Here is a 16,835-nt window from a genome sequence, read left to right on the forward strand (position 1 = left end):
TTTATTTTTGAGACAGAGAGAGACAGAGCTTGAGAGGGGGAGGGGCTGAGAGAAGAGACACAGAATCCGAAGACAGACTCCAGGCTCCGAGCTGTCAGCCCAGAGCCTGATGTGGGGCTTGAACCCACGAGCATGAGATCGCGACCTGAGCCGAAGTCAGAGGCTTAACCGACTGAGCCCCCCAGGCGCCCCCGTTGAGTGCTTTCTTTAAGTCAGGCCGTGTCCTAAGCACTTGACCTGCGGAACTCCTGGGATCCTCGCTGAACGTAGTAGAGGAAAGAAAGAAACTATGGCCGCACCGGCCAGCAGGGGGATGAGTCCTCGGCGCACAAGGCTGAGGGGTAAAGCAGGTCACCAGAACCGCCTACCAAGTGACACCATTTTTCAGAGCTCACAAACCAGCAAAATGAAACTGCACACGGGTATACAGATACATGGTAAAACCACGAAAAAGCAAGAGAATTCAGGCTACCATGCCTTTTGTGGAAAGGAGATGCCCCAGGAGGTCCAGGCTCGGTCCCCTCCTGACGCCTGCACGTTGTCACTGTTGTCACTCACTTGTAGCCGCCCCGGGGTGAGGAGGCCCCACTTGCGTGGACTTGTTAGGACGGCGTTTTCACTAAAAGCTGTGATCATCGTGGTGTCGCCGAAGCGAGTAACGGGTCTGGGTTTGGTTCGCGGTTGAGGATGTGCTCCGTTACAAGGTGGGGGTTGGCTTAGGTTCGTTGCCGCGGTCGGTTCCTTAAGATTAGAAACCTTTGTTGTTTATCCAAACCCTTTGCTCCAAATGCTTGTTTTTTGTTTCATCACGTCTCCTGCTGAGTGGAATGTTACCAGAATCGAGCCGCAAGAACTTAATTTGAAAATGAAAAATCTGAAAACTGTAAAATAACAAATGTGCGTGCTGATGAGTTGTCATCACGAAAGTGTTCATTAAAAGAAAAGCCCGAGCGACCCCTGAGGGCGTGATGAAGCCTCCAGGTAGATCCCACTGTAGGTAGTGTAATTTCACAGTCACACAGCGGCTCGCGGTAAGTTGCCGTCAGAGACACGCTGCCGCCCAAGGTCCAGCTCTGCTGTCGCGGGCCGGCCGGGGCCCCGAGCTGATGGTTGGATCGTGTCAAGCTTTTCTGTGTAATAAGCGCATCTTTGACGTTTTTCCTTATTGTTGCGTCTTTATTCTTTCCTGCATTACTGACACGGGTTTATCTTTTCTCCCCTTTAGAGAGTTTTGAGGTGACAGTCACCAAAGAAGGTGATAAAGGGTTCTTTCTATCCCTCTTATGAATATTAACCCACTAACTTTGTTTATAAAATTGGGAATCAGCCCTTAAACAGAAGAAAACTGTCATGCTCTTTTACCCTGATTTATTCTTCTACTTTGTTTCTATTTTTAAATATATTGATGGAAATTGTATGTAACCAATCCCCTGGTTAGAAATATCTAGAAATCAGACATCCATTTGAACTGTACGGATAATACTGTACATTTGCTTCTTAATGAACTCCAGAGATTCACTTCGGAACCATTTTCTAGGAGTTGTAATTTTGGAAGAGCAGAGCCTTATTTTTACGTGAAATACGTTTTTTGGAAGATATATATATATATATATATATATATATATACACATACATCAAAACACTTGCTGTTTGTTCTCCCACGGGCAAGACCGGAAACCCAGGTTTTCACCCCCCAGGAAGCTTGTGCACCAGCTGCGAGGCCCTCTTGTCCCCGGGCGGGGTTCTTTCCCGGGTCTGAGAGGCGAGCTTGGGAAGCCGAGTCCAGCAGACCCCTCCCACTGAGGGAACCGATCTTAAGAGTAAACAGTCACTGTTGAAATGGATGCCTGAGAAGTCGGTATTTCTACCTCTCTCGTCCCGTAGTCGGTCTGATTCCCTGATTTTAGCCAGGCTCATTGCACAGGAAGACTTGCTCCGTTTGACTTTTTTTTTTTTTTTTTTTGACAGAATCTCTGTAATTATGATGCTGAACCTTTATGTCACCTTCCTTCCTCTCTCAACACCTAACTGCATTTTAGCCTTCTCTCTGGTTCAAACCAAAATCACTGCCCGCTGTCCCCAGTAGCTGGGGACGGTGTCTCCGCGTTGTCAGGCCATGGCTGTTTTTGAGACCACTTTTACCCTGGAACTATCTTAAGTGCTCCTGTGAAATGCCTGTCTATATTTTCTCTTTTTCTCTTTTGTATTCCTGCATGAATGGATGCAAAGTTAAGCAAGTTGCTTGGAAAGCCAGACATGCTTCTTTTTACTAAAGCCCCAGAACTTACCCCCGTCCGAGCACAGCGCCCTTGCCTTGTCCACGGACCCCTCTCAACCCCTGGCTGCTGAACTGTTGTCTTTTCTTTTCTTTTTGGGTGGGGTGGGGGCGGTGGGGAGCGTGGGGAGTGGGGGGAGCGTGCCACTCCGGGGGCCGAGATTCTCACCTGCCCTGCTTTGACTCCCTAGGTGAGATTTGTGGATTTAAAATTCATGGGCAGAATGTCCCCTTTGACGCAGTGGTGGTGGATAAGTCCACCGGCGAGGGCCTAATCCGTTCCAAAGAGAAACTGGACTGTGAGCTGCAGAAAGACTACACGTTCAGCATCCAGGCCTATGACTGCGGCCAGGGGCCGGACGGCGCCAACACGAAAAAGTCTCATAAGTGAGTAAGCCGATCAGAGAGCGGGGGTGCGGAGAACGCGGTCCTGACCACTGCCCTCTTCGTGTCCCCGAGACTTTCTGTGTTCTTAAAGATGAGCGGAAGGTATTTCTACTGTCCACTGTGAAATCGTAAGCCCCTGGAGGGCAGGAATCCTGTCTGTTTACCCTGCAGCACGTGCTGTCGAATAAATAAATGAATGAATGAGTCGCTTTATCTCGCCCAGTACTCTCATGGAAGAAACTAAGGCCCTAACCGAAAATTGGGAAAGCCCCCTTTCCCCCAAGGAGGGTATTTTTTTGTTAGGTTTATTTTTCCTGTACATTCAAAGTGCGCAGAACTCGTTCGTGCTGGGGGAGCGGGCTGACCTCTGCGCCCACCCTGGCGTGTCCGTGTCCACATCCTTCGAGAACCACCCGCGTAACCGACAGGACTCAGACCGAGACCTAGGTTTAGAACTCCATCTTTTTTCTGCCACTTAACTGTCCCTTTGGCGTGGGGCAGATTTTGTCTTGTGGAGTCTCAGTTTCTGCCTAGCTCCTGGGCTACGGAGAGAGGCGCACAGGCCACGGGACCCATGGTGAGGGTCAGGAGGGTGCGTGGAGCTGGGCGTGAAGGGTTCTGGTGCCCGTGCGGGGCTGAGCTCCTCCTCCTTTTCACACCGGCTGATAGTGCTCTTGGCCTTGAGAAAGCCTGTGTCCGTCAGAGATCCGTCTGAGTCCGGACCCCTCCCTGATCTATGGCCGTGAGACTGGCGTCTCCCCTCTTTGCAGCCAAGTCAGCGGTGCCTTCGTTCCCTCAGCCCAAGCGGGGGAGGGGGACATTGAGGTCACTTGGATGTCCTGCGTTTGTTGGATCACTTAGTGGGTGATGGGCAGCAGTGGGTCGCTGGTGGTCTCCGCTCCTGGGAAGCAGGACAGGACTGGTTTCCGTGCTCCTAGTCAGACCTTCCATCCATGCTTCCCATCTTCTATCTCTGTCTTACTCCTCCTAATTTTGTTCTGTCTCGTTTATCTCCCTTCTGCATGCCCTGTCCCATATTGTCAAGAAAACCCCAAGTCTCTTATTTTACTGCCTTTTTTTTTGACCAGCCATCTTACTCCTAGGATCTAGAAGAATCAACTTAAGTTCCTATTTTAACTTTCTAAAGTCATCTCCGTGCTAAAATAAAAACCGTGACTAGTTTAATTTTTATCTCCATCCTACGAACTTTGTGAAATAGGGTATTAACAAAAGGAAATGTAAAAACGGCAGAATTGGTGTGCTTTGGGGAAAAAACCAAGCTGAACACACAGCCGTTTCTTCTTCTCCCCTTCCAGAGCAGCTGTCCACATCCAGGTGGACGACGTGAACGAGTACGCGCCTGTGTTCAAGGAGAAGTCCTACAAGGTGGCCGTCACCGAGGGCAAGCAGTACGACAGCATCCTGCGGGTGGAGGCCGTGGACGCAGACTGCTCCCCCCAGTTCAGCCAGATCTGCAGCTACGAGATCGTCACTCCCGACGTGCCCTTCACTGTCGACAAAGATGGTGAGTCAGATGAGGGGTGGCGGTCCCCCGCGGCGGCAGGTCTGCAGGCCAGCTCTGATCGGAGCCCAGCTCCGTCCGTCCCTTCAGGCTGCGGTAACAAAGTAGCATGGGCTGTGGGCTCAGACCGTAGACCGTTCGCGCTGTTCTGGAGGCTGGGGGACCAGGACCGAGGCGCTGGCAGATTCGGTGTCCGATGAGGACCCGAGCCCCGGTTCCCAGGGGGCCCTCTCCTGTGTCCTCACATGGCGGGGAGAGAGCCCCACACTCACATCCTCATCTCCACCTGAGTTCCTCCCGAGGTGCCCCCTCCTAAGAGCATTGCGTTGGGGGTTAGGCCTTCAGCCTTCAGACTTGGGGGGCACAGGCATTCAGTTCATAGCGGAGACCGAGTGGTGTGTGTGCTTCGTATTTTTTTTTAATCTGTGCCCTGACAGCCTTTTTGCTGACACCTGAAGTCGTGTGTTCTTTTATGGGGGGCCCTTCTTTTTCCCTCCTCCACCAAGGTCTAATAAAAACCCCCAGCCACCCTGTTTTCAATCTGTACCTCCTCACTTTCCCATCAAGGTGCATCTGGAAAGACTGACCTGTAGTTGGTCTGTTTTCTGTTCTCCATTAGATTTGGATCTTCGGCCTCGTCTTGAAGACGAAGGTTTCTGCCTTTAGTGCCAGATCCTCCCGTCCTTTGTAATTGAGCAGAATGAACTCATGCTTGAGCTCGCTTCTTATTAGGTTACGGCTTCTTGATGGCGATGCACTGTCTCTGTTGTTAATGCCCAGCCCAGAATATCTGATGAAATTATGGACATTGCACACACGGCGGACATCTGTTCCCACGTGCAGCAGCAGGCTCCTGTTTTAGTAGGTGGGGGAAGGGAATCTCTCTCTCTCCCCCTTCCACTCTCCTTCTCCCTCTCTCTTCTCTCTCTCTCTCTCTCTCTCTCTCTCTCTCTCTGTCTCTCACACACACACACACACACACAGTTTTCAGCAAGAAATATTTAATGCAGCTTGCTCTAGTATTTAGTATTTGAAGTACTTGAGTTACTCTGTCTTCTTTATTCTCTTATATGTTAACTACTTAATCTTAAAGCAAATATAAAACCAAAGAAGAAAAGCTATAAGAATAAATGGAGGTTGAATTGCGTAGACTCATTCCTTCAGTTTCAGCAGCCCTTAAAGACGGATTTAGTGTGCCTTCAAGCTCAGGAGAGTCAGACCGAGCATTAATTATCTCAACCATCAGTTTGGTTTCTGTGCCCGTGTTTATAACACTTAGAGCATGTGTACCTTTTTTTTTTTTTAACTAAGAAAAATATTTTAATGTTTATTTCTTTTTGAGAGAGAGAGAAAGACAGACGGCAAGCTAGGGAAGGGGCAGAGAGAGGGGGAGACACAGCATCTGAAGACAGGCTCCAGGCTCTGAGCTGTCATCCCAGAGCCTGATGCGGGGCTCAAACTCGTGAACCGCGAGATCATGACCTGAGCCGAAGTCTGATGCTCGACTGACTGAGCCCCCCAGGCTCCCCAGAGCCCTCGGCACAGCTTTGCCTCCTCACTGTTGTTTTCCCCCCTCTGGAAGGTTATATAAAAAACACAGAGAAGCTGAACTACGGGAAGGAGCGCCAGTACAAGCTGACCGTCACTGCCTACGACTGCGGGAAGAGACGGGCGACGGAAGACGTCCTGGTGAAGGTCAGCGTCAAGCCCACCTGCAGCCCCGGGTGGCAAGGTGAGCTTCCTTCTCCCTTCTGCTCTCATACCTGTTCCCACACGTGACGTGCCGAGGGCCCTAACGTGCGACCTTCCTCCCCCCTCCCCTCCCGGGCCTGCGCACGGGCACAGGATGGAACAAGAGGATCGAGTACGAGCCCGGCTCGGGCGCTCTGGCCCTCTTCCCAAACATCCGCCTGGAGACGTGCGACGAGTCTGTGGCCTCAGTGCAGGCGACGGTGGAGCTGGAGACCGGCCACATCGGGAAAGGCTGTGACCGTGACACCTACTCTGAGCAGTCTCTTCACCGGCTGTGCGGTAAGGGGACCTGGCGGGGCGGTCTTGGGAGAGGGCAAGGGACACCCTTTCAGATGGGGGGGGGGGCGTTCATAACCCTAAACCAGCTCAGACTCTGACTTCCTGGCGTGGCCGTTGCGGCCAAACTGGCTGTCATGCTGGGCGGGCTTCAGGAGGCACAGAAACCCCTAAGACTGTTCAGAACGTGACGTGCGTGGGCATTTTAGGAACCGGTGATGCGAGGAAGGTATTTCTCTGACAGACACTGAGGATAATCAAGAGAGGGATTACGTAAGTGGGGAGAGTTTGAAATGAGATATTTATCTAAGGACAGGTAGAGCAATAGCTTTTGGCAAAGAAGTAGGAAGCCAAAACGAAGGACCCTCCGTCTTAATTCCAAGGCTCAACGGATTCTGTTTACCATAAACACGTGAAATCCAGAGATTCCTGGTCACGAATCCCATCAAAGCCTTGCCCTCTGTCTTCACCGACAGCTGTGGGTGTTTCTCTGGTCTGTCTAGTGAGGTAGAGGTGGGGTATGGGCGCCTGTCGTGGAAAATGCTGGGGAAGAGGGCTTCACTTGGCCGGTGACAAGACACCCCTGACGGACAGGAGCTCTCCGTGGTCGGAGGCTGTGCTGCGCCTCAGGAGCCGCCCTGTGCCGGCTCTGCGGGTGGCGCCTTCCTGTGCCCCTTGACTTTCCACCGGCCTTGTTTCAGCCCGTAGGTTTAAGCAGCTGGATTTCTTGCATAACTGAAATAGCAAAAGTTGTCTGCTGACTTATCCTAATGGCTCATGTTCTCCCATGTTGGCGGACTCTGGGTCCAAATATTCACGTCCTGAAATCTACCTGAAAGATGTGAGGGCTGGGACGTATTTTAAACTATACGTGTTTAAGTGTAATGTTTAAAACTTATTTTCTCTCCAGTGCCATGATTTTTTATGGTATTAAGTGACTGTTTTCTCAGCAGAACAGTTGACAAGTTAGGAAGGAGGAATGGAAAGAGTTTCCTCGATGAGCACTTCCGGCACGTTCTGCCCCTGTGTGTGTGTCACTCCGTATGCCCGTCGGGCCTGTGGGGGAGCTGGCAGTGCCCCCGTGGCTACCGAGGCGCTCAGCTCGGACCGGAGGGGCCGCGCTCTCACTTCTAGGAGGGAAGCGGCGGGCGCTGACTGGCGTTTGGCCAAGGCCGAGGCCATGGCCGCTCCTAGAACAGGGGACAGGTGGCCGGGAGAGCTCGCCGAGCCTTCCTCCCTGTGGGCCCGGTTAACAGAGAAGTGAGCTCGGCCGTATGTAACAACTGATGGAAAATGTTTCCATGTTTCTTGGTTCACTGATTGCATTTCTAGGAATTTGCACCAAGGGAATAATCACGGAGTCACATGGAGGTCCTCGCGAAGGTAGAAAAGAGTGGGGACAGTCTCAGGCTTGTCCGAGATGCACTAGGGAGATCAGTTAAAGAAGTCAGAGTATACCTAGGCGGTGAAAGCCTCGTTTAAAGGTCTGGTACAGGGAATGTATGTACATACATCCATCATAGGAGTCTATTTTTTATAATATGTGTATATTTGTGGAGAAAAGTCTGGAAGTGTTTGCACCCAGACGTTAATAGCGGATATATTTGGGGGGGTGCCTGGGTGACTGGGTTGGTTGAGCGTCCTACTTTTGATGGCTGCTGAGATCTTGATCTCAGGGTTGTGAGTTCAAGCCCCATTTTGGGCTCCACACTGGGTGCGAAGCCTACTTTAAAATGAATTAAAAATTTTTTTTAGTGTTTATTTTTGAGAGAGAAACAGAGCGTGAGTGGGGGAGGGGCAGAGAGACAGGGAGACACAGAATCTGAACCAGGCTCCAGGCTCCAAGCTGTCAGCACAGAGCCCGATGCGGGGCTCGATCTCATGAACCGTCGGATCATGACCGGAACTGGAACCAAGAGCTGGACACTCAACCAGCTGAGCCACCCAGGCACCTTCTTTTTTTCCTTTTTTTTAAAATTTACATTTATTATTAATGACTCTTTAAGAAATAGAAACCCTTATTTTTGAGGAACGTTAGCGGGAGGTAGCACGTCGTGTAACCAGAAGGTAAGGACGTTGCCGTGGTGTGGCCTCGAAACTCTTCGGCCTCGGAGTCCTTCACGTCGCGTGCACTGAGTGTTACTGTGTCGGCTTAGGCGCTGCGTCTGGCACCGCAGAGCTGCTGCCATCCCCCAGCGGCTCCTTGAACTGGACCATCGGCCTCCCCACCGACAACGGCCACGACAGTGACCAGGTCTTCGAGTTCAATGGCACCCAGGCGGTGAGGATCCCAGATGGTGTCCTTTCCGTCAACCCGAAAGAGCCTTTTACGATTTCTGTGTGGATGCGGCACGGGCCTTTCGGCAGGAAGAAGGAGACGATCCTGTGTAGCTCAGACAAAACAGGTAGGTTAATTTAGCCCTGGGGGGTGGTCACACCTGGGTGGCTGCCGCAGTGGTCGCTGGAGGCTGGCTGGTGACACGCACTGCTCCGTGTTCTGTGCCAGGACGCTCCGTTTTCAGGATGCGGTACTGGTTCGTTTTACTCGGTGAACCGGGCTCCACTGCTCGGGAAAACCCAAGGGTATTTGTTTCTAATCCCTGCCGTGGCCCAACTGGAGAGTTCATTTATGCCGATATCTGATAAATGCTGAACCCGTGTCCTCAAAAGCCATGGAGGAAATAGCTTCGACTTCTCCCCCGGGTCTTCAGTTGGCAGTTCACCGGCGGGATTTCTCTCGGCAGACATGAACCGGCACCATTATTCGCTCTACGTGCACGGCTGCCGCCTTGCCTTCCTCCTCCGCCAGGATCCTTCAGGAGAGAAGAAGTACAAACCTGCAGAATTCCACTGGAAGTTGAATCAGGTGAGTGCCTGGAAAACTCAGATTTACGACGGTTCAGAGAGGATAACTGGGTATTGCAACTTTCTGCAGGACCAGCTGTTTATGGGCAGTGCGTGTTTATGAGTAAAGAGAAAAATAGAAACATCTTTTGCCGTGTATGTGGACACTTTCAGAACAGTTCTGTTTTAGTAACCGTAATCTAATGTAACATCTTTAGTTTTTTTCTGATGACATTTAAGAACAATCTTATTATATTACTTGTGGGTTATAGGATAGCAGATTAAATCCTTTTAACTCCTTTCCACTGAAAGCCCAAGGTTTTCATTTTATAAGTATGTATTTTACATATCCAGCAGTAATGTCAAGAAATTACATGCTTTAAATTCCAGACACTGTGTTGTAATTTGTTGAAATTTGCAGCACTTGCTTAAAAATTGGGATTGAGATCCTTGTATTTGGTCATTCGTTTTTTAAAGCCTTGCCCCCCAAATTGTGCCAAGGAGCCCCCGGGCGCTGCAGCGGACTCCGGGGTGCCTCGGGTGTTGTAGACGGCCGCAGAGCCAGCAATCTAGACATCTTTCAGAAACCACACCAACTGCTCGCCTGAGGGAGTTTACAGTGTCACCGTTAGGTCACGTTATGTCCCTTTTGATGATAGCTGCTTTCCCAACAGTTTCTGTGATAAAGAGCAAGTACCACGAGAAAAAAAATTGACGTTTCAGGAAACAAGGGGCCGCTGCGAACTGAGGAAGCCTTTCCTTTAAAATCACAGCAGAGCGTTTTTCTTTCTTTATATTGGAAAGCAAGAGCGCGTGCGCACGGGGCAAAGGGAGAGGGAGAGAGTCTTTTTATCTCTTTTAATTCAGGTTAGTTACCATATAGTATAATAATGGCTTCAGGAGTAGGATTTAATGCTTCATCACTCACATATGGCACCCAGTGCTCATCCCAACGCGTGTCCTCCTCGGTGCCCCTCCCCCCACCCACCTCCCTCCGGCAAACCCTCAGTTTGTTGTCTGTATTTAAGAGTCTCTCATGGTTTGCCTCCCTCTCTGTTTTTATCTTCTTTTTCCTACCCCTCCCCTGTGCTCATCTGTCCTGTTCCTTAAGTTCCACATATGATGAAATCCTGTATTTGTTTTTCTCTGACTTCTTTCATGTAGCATATACACTCTAGTTCCATCCACATTGATCCAAGTGGCAAGATTCCCTTCTTTATGATTGCCGAGTAATACTCCATTGTATGTATACATGCACCACATCTTCTTTATCCATTCGTCCGTTGATGGACATTTGGGCGGTCTCCATAATTTGCCTATTGTTGGTAGTGCTGCTACAAGCCTTGGAGCACATGTGTACCTCGAATCGGTGTTTTTGTATCATTTGGATAAATACCCAGTAGTGTAATTGCTGGGTCGTAGGGTAATTCTGTTTTTAATTTTTTGATGAGCCTCCATACTGTTTTCCAAAGTGGCTGCCACAGTTTGCATTCCCACGAAGAGTGCAAAAGCCTTCTTTTTTCTCCGCATCCTCGCCAACATCTTTCCTGAGTTGCTCATGGTGGCCGTTCTGACAGGTGTGAGGTGGTATCTCATCGTGGTTTTGATGTGTATTTCTCTGATGACGAGTGATGTGGAGCATGTTTTCATTTGTCTGTTAGCTATTTGGATGTCTTCTTTGGAAAAGTGTCTATTCATGTTTTCTGCCCATTTCTTCACTGGATTATTTGGTTTTTGGGTGTTGAGTTTGAGAGATTCTTAAAGGTCTTAGATAGTAGCCCTTTATCTGATATGTCATCAGCAAAGATCTTCTCTCATTCCATAGGTTGTCTTTTAGTTTTGTTGATTGTTTCCTTCACTGTGCAGAAGATTTTTATCTTGATGAGGCCCCAGTAGTTCATTTTTGCTTTTATTTCCCTTGCTTCTAGAGACAGGTCTAGTCAGAAGTTGCTCCAGCCAAGGTCAAAGAGGTTGCTACCTGTTTTCTTTTTAAACTTTAAAAAAATGTTTATTTTGAGACAGAGGAAACAGGTGGGAGAGGAGCAGAAGGGGCGAGAGAGAGAGAGAGAGAGAGACAGAGAGACAGAGAATCCCAAGCAGGCTCTGTGCCGATGTGGGGCGCAATCCCATGAACCGTCAGATCATGGCCTGAGCTGAAACAGAGAGTCAGATAGACACTTAACCAACCGAGCCACCCAGCCACTCCCCCAATTTTTTTTAACTTTTTTTTTTCTTAATGTTTACTCCTCTAGGATTTTGATGATTTCCTATCTTACATTTAGGTCTTTTATCCATTTATTTGTGTGTATGGTATAAGAAAGCAGTCCAGTTTCATTCTTCTCATGTCGCTGTCCATTTTTCCCATCACCATTTGCTGAAGAGACCTTTTTTTGGGGGGGTATTCTGTCCTGCTTTGTTGAAGATGAGTTGGCCATACATTTGCGGATCCATGTCTGGGCTCTCTAGTCCGCCCCACTGATCTGTGTGTCTCTCCTTGTGCCGGTACATACTGTCTCTGATGATTACTGCTTCGTAATACAGCTTGAAGTCCGGGATTGTGAGGCCTCCAGTTTTGGTTTTCTCTTTCTACATTACTTTGGCTATTCAGGGTCTTTTCTGGTTCCATACAAATTTTAGGATTGTTTGTTCCAGCTCTGTGAAGAATGCTGGTGTTATTTTGATAGGGATTGCACTGAATGTACAGAGTGCTTTGGATAGTATAGACATTTTAAGAATATTTGTTATTCCAATCCGTGAGCATGGGTTGTCTTTCCATTTCTTTGTGGTCTTTTTCAATTTGTTTCATAAGCATTCTATAGTAGTTGTTTTTTTGATTTTTTAAATGTTTATTTACTTTTGAGAGAGAGAGGAGAGGGGGGGAGGGGCAGAGAGAGAGGGAGACACAGAATCCAAAGTAGGTGGCTCTGAGCTCTCAGCCCAGAGACCGTTGTGAGGCTCGAACTCACAAACTGCAACATCGTGACCTGAGCCAAAATCAGAGGCTCACGGGCTGAGCCACCCAGGCATCCTAGCATTCTGTAGTCTAGAGTATAGGTCTTTTACCTCTTTGGTTAGGTTTATTCCTAGGTATCTTATGGGTTTTTGTGTAATTGTAAATGGGATCAAGTCCTTGATTTCTCTTTCTGCCGCTTCATTATTGGTGTATAGAAATGCAACAGATTTCTGTATGTTGATTTTCTATCCTGTGGTTTTGCTGAATTCATGCATCAGTTCTCTTTTTTTGTGGGGGGACGGGGGTTTTGGGTTTTCCACGTAGAGTATCATGTTGTCCGTGAAGAGTGAAATGTTGACCCCTTCCTTGCCGGTTGAGATGCCTTTTATTCCTTTGTGCTGTCTTATTGCTGAGGCGGGAGCGAAAGTGGATGTCCCTGTCGTGTGCCTGACTTAGGGGGGAGGCTCTCAGTTTTTCCCCACTGAGGATGATACTAGCTGTGGGTCTTCCGTGTATGGCCTTTACGAAGTTGAGGTATGTGCCTTCCGTCCCTCCTTCCTTCAGGGTTTTTACCAAGAAAGGATGCTGTATTTTGTCAAATGCATTTTCTGCATCTTTTGAGAGGATCATATGGTTCTTATCCTTTCTTTTACTAATGTGGTGTTTATCACGTTGATTTATTTGTGGATATTGAACCACCCCTGCAGCCCAGGAATAAATCCTACTTGATCTTGGTGAATAATCCTTTTGATGTATCATTGAATTCGATTTGCTAGTATCTTGTTGAGAATTTTTGCATCCATGTTCATCAGGGAAATTGGTCTGTAATTCTTTTCAGTGGGATCTTTGGTTTTGGAAGCACTATAATACTGGCCTCGTAGAATGAGTTTGGAAGTTTTTATTGCATTTCTATTTTTTGGGGACAGTTTCAAAAGAGTAGGCATTATTAACGCTTCTGTAAATGGTTGGATCCCCTGGGAAGCCATCCAGCCCTGGACTCTTGTGTGTTGGGAGAGTTTTGATTAGTGAATCAGTTCTTTTACTGGTTAAGGGTCTGTTCAAATTTTCTTTATTTCTTCCTGTTTCGGTTTTGGTAGTTTCTATGTTTCTCGGAATTTATCCATTTCTTCCAGATTGCCCAATTTGTTGACATGCAATTTCTCATAATATTTTCTTATTATTGTTTGTATTTCTGTGGTGTTGGTTGTGATCTCTCCTCTTTAATTTGCGATTATATTTATTTGGTTCTTTCTTCTTTCTTTTTTATAAGTGTAGCCAGGGGGTTATCAGTTTTGTTAATTGTCTCAAAGAACCAGCTCCTGGTTTTGTTGCTCTGTTCTCCTGGGGTTTTTTTTTTTATTTTGATGTCATTGATTTTTTTTTTAATGTTGATTTTTGAGAGGCGGAGAGAGGGAGATACAGAATCCGAAGCAGGCTCCAGGCTCTGAGCTGTCAACACAGAGTCTGACACGGGGCTCAAACTCAGGAACCACGAGATTATGAACTGAGCTTAAGTTGGACGCTTCACTGACTGGGACACCCAGGCGCCCCTGGATATCATTGATTTCTTTATTATTTTCCTTCTTCTACTGGTTTGGGGCTTTATTTGCCATTCTTTTTCTTGCTCCTTTAGGCATAAGCTTAGGCTGTGTATTTGAGACATTTCTTCCTTCTTTAGAAAGGCCTGAATTGCAACACACTTCCCTCCTAGGACCGCCTTTGCTGCACCCTTGCGTTTTCATTTTCATTGGTTTCCATATAGTTTATAAGTTCTTCTTTAATTTCCTGGTTAACCCATTCATTCTTTAGTAGGATGTTCTTTAACCTCCAACTATTTGTGGTCTTTCCAAATTTTTCCTTATGGTTGATTGATTGCAAGGTTCACAGCGTCTTGGTCTGAAAATATGCATGCTATGACCTTGATCTTTTTGTACTTGTTGAGGATTGATTTGTGACCCAGTATGTGATCTGTTCTGGAGAATGTTCCATGTGCACTCGAGAAGGATGTGTATTCTGTTCTACTGCTTTAGGATGAGATGTTCTGAATATGATTGGTTAAGTCCATCTGGTCCAGTGTGTCGTTCAAGACTGTTTCCTTGATCTTCTGCTTAGGTGATCTGTCCGTTGCTGTAAGTGGGGTATTAAGTTCCCTACTATTGTTATCAATGTGTTTGTTTGTTATTGATTGATATATTTGGTTGCTCTTCAGGTTGAGGGCATAAATATTTATAATTGTTAGGTCTTGGTGGTGGATAGACCCCTTAATTATGATATAGTGCCCTTCTCTTGTTACAGTCCTTGTTTTAAAGTTTAATGTGGGGGCGCCTGGGTGGCTCAGTCGGTTAAGCCTCCGGCTTCGGCTCAGGTCAGATCTCACGTTCGTGGGTTCGAGCCCCGCATCAGGCTCTGTGCTGACAGCTAGCTCAGAGCCTGGAGCCTGCTTCCGGTTCTGTGTCTCCCTTTCTCTCTGACCCTCCCCCTCTCATACTCTGTCTCTCTCTGTATCAAAAATAAATAAAACATTAAAAAAATAATAAAGTTTAATGTGAATGGGGGCGCCTGGGGGGCTCAATTGGTTAAGCGTCTGACTTTAGCTCAGGTCATAATCTCACAGTCTTTGGGTTCAAGCCCTGCTGACAGCTCAGAGCGTGGAGGCTGCTTCAGATTCTGTGTCTCCCTCTCTCTCTCTGCCCCTCCCTGCCCTCAAAAATAAAAATTAAAACAAAAATTTTTAAATAAATAAAGTTTAATGTGTCTGAAATAAGTATGGCTGTTCTGGCTTTCTTTTGACATCCATTAGCATGATAGATGGTTCTCCACGCCCTCACTTTTTAAAGTTTATTTTGAGAGAGAACAAGCAGGGAGGGGCAGACAGAGGCCGGGACGGAGGATCTGAAGCAGGCTCTGTGCCGGCAGCTGAGAGCCCAGTGCAGGGCTCGAACTCACAAACTGTGAGATCGTGACCTCAGCCAAAGTAGGACACTTAACCAACTGAGCTACCCAGGCGCCCCTCCTTCCCCTCATTGTCAATCTACAGGTGTCTTTAGATCTAAAATGAGCCTCTTGTAGGCAGCATATAGATAGATGAATCTTGTGTTTTTATCCATCTGATACCCTGTGACTTTCGATTGGAGCATTTAGTCCATTTACATTCAGACGGATTATTGAAAGATTGTGTTTCCTGTAGAGTTGGTGTTTCTGGTGACGTTCTCTGGTCCTTTCTAGTGTTTGTTGCTTTTGGTCTTTTTTGTTTTGTTTTTTTCTCCAAAGAGTCTGCCTTAAAATTTCTTGCAGGGCTGGTTTAGTGGTCACAAACTCCTTTATGTATGTGTGTATGTGTGCATGCATGCATGTCTGGGAAACTTTTTCTCTCCTTCTATTCTGAGTGACAGCCTTGCTGGATAAAGAATTCTTGGCTGCATATTTTTCCCATTCAGCACGTTGGATATATATATTCAGGCCACTCGTTTCTGGCCTGCCAAGTTTCTGTGGACAGATCTGCAGTCAGCCAGATCTGTCTTCCCTTGTAGGTTAAGGACTTTTTTCCCCTGGCTGCTTTCATGATTCTTTCCCTGTTTGTGTACTTTGTGAATATGACTATGATATGCCTTGATGATGCTGGCTTTTGTTGAATGTAATGGGAGTTCTCTTCCTCAGAGCCTGTGAATTGGTAGTGTGATCTAAAGGCTCGATTGGACTTGGGTTCCTATGTTCCCAGACTGTTTAAGCTCTGTGTCTGGTGGTTTTTTCCTGTGATTTAAGTAGCCATTCTGTGGCATTGTGTCTCTGTCATCTGCTGTGGGGAACGTGTCCTGAGGAGAGATTCATGGGAATAACCTCAGTTCTTTCATGTTTATTTAATAGCTTGTCTGTGACCTTTATGGTGAAAGTCCTTTTGGCCGGATATGAAATCTCTAGCTCATATTTGAGATTTACAAGAACAGGGGCGCCCGGGGGGCTCAGTCAGTTAAGCTTTTGACTTCAGCTCAGGTCATGATCTCGCCGTCCGTGGGTTTGAGCCTCGCATCGGGTTCTGTGCTGAAAGCCCAGAGCCTGGACCCTGCTTCAGATTCTGTGTCTCCCTCTCTCTCTCTGACCCTCCCCCACTTTCTCTTGCCCTCTTAAAAATAAACATTAAAAAAATTTTTACAAGAACAAATTTCTCTGTCCATTGTCTTCTGACATAAGACGTTGTATTGAAGTCTGATGACAATCTGATCTTTCCCGTATAAGATACTTGGCTCTTTTGTTTGGGTGACCGAAGGGTGTGTTTCTTTTCTTTTTTTAAAGCCAATTAAGTTTATGCACGTGTTTTGATTGTTCTGGGTCTGTTTTCCCAGATGCGTGGTATGACCTTTGTAGTATATAGTTCGAAGCGGCTTGGTATTTCAGGCAGTATTTTGGTGCTGCAGTTCTTAGCCCTTCCTGTCACTGCTTTGCTTTCTTCTCTGGGGGCCCTTGGCCTTTGGTTAGCATTCTTTACCTGTATTCTCTCTCACTTTATATCCAGGTCATTCCTGAGTCGTCAGCTCTTGTCTGAGTTGCTCTGGTCCTGATTTACGTGCTTTTGTGTCACTTCCTGACCTCCTCCAGTGCGTCCCGAGGCTGTACGGGATCCATTTTCATGTCAGTTGCAGGAGTGTCTTTTTCCATCAGTTTGCTTTCTGTCTCTTAAAAAGTTCATCTGGGATTGAATCGTGATCCTTTTTCCTCCTCCTCATTTTTACTTACAGTTACCTGTCCTGCTCTTTCGAAGGAGGGAGTTGGAGAGCACGATCCTTTTGCTCGTGGTCGGGCTCTGCCTCCCTCTTCTCTTGCTGTCGGAA

At 47.4% G+C, this 16,835-nt stretch overlaps 1 protein-coding gene across 1 annotated transcript in view; it reads left to right on the top strand.

The window, feature by feature from the left end:
- CLSTN1 (calsyntenin 1) overlaps nucleotides 1-16,835 on the top strand; it is a 43,385-nt gene that overhangs the window by 13,646 nt on the left and 12,904 nt on the right. The window contains exons 3-9 of the mRNA XM_029945918.1: nucleotides 1,226-1,255; nucleotides 2,467-2,662; nucleotides 3,979-4,187; nucleotides 5,767-5,916; nucleotides 6,030-6,215; nucleotides 8,369-8,617; nucleotides 8,957-9,078. Of these exons, the coding sequence (XP_029801778.1) occupies nucleotides 1,226-1,255; nucleotides 2,467-2,662; nucleotides 3,979-4,187; nucleotides 5,767-5,916; nucleotides 6,030-6,215; nucleotides 8,369-8,617; nucleotides 8,957-9,078 (1,142 nt within the window). The remainder of the gene's footprint in view (nucleotides 1-1,225; nucleotides 1,256-2,466; nucleotides 2,663-3,978; nucleotides 4,188-5,766; nucleotides 5,917-6,029; nucleotides 6,216-8,368; nucleotides 8,618-8,956; nucleotides 9,079-16,835) is intronic.

This window comes from Suricata suricatta, chromosome 8 (genome assembly GCF_006229205.1).
Source record: "Suricata suricatta isolate VVHF042 chromosome 8, meerkat_22Aug2017_6uvM2_HiC, whole genome shotgun sequence".
In the NCBI taxonomy this organism is placed as follows: Eukaryota; Metazoa; Chordata; class Mammalia; order Carnivora; family Herpestidae; genus Suricata; species Suricata suricatta.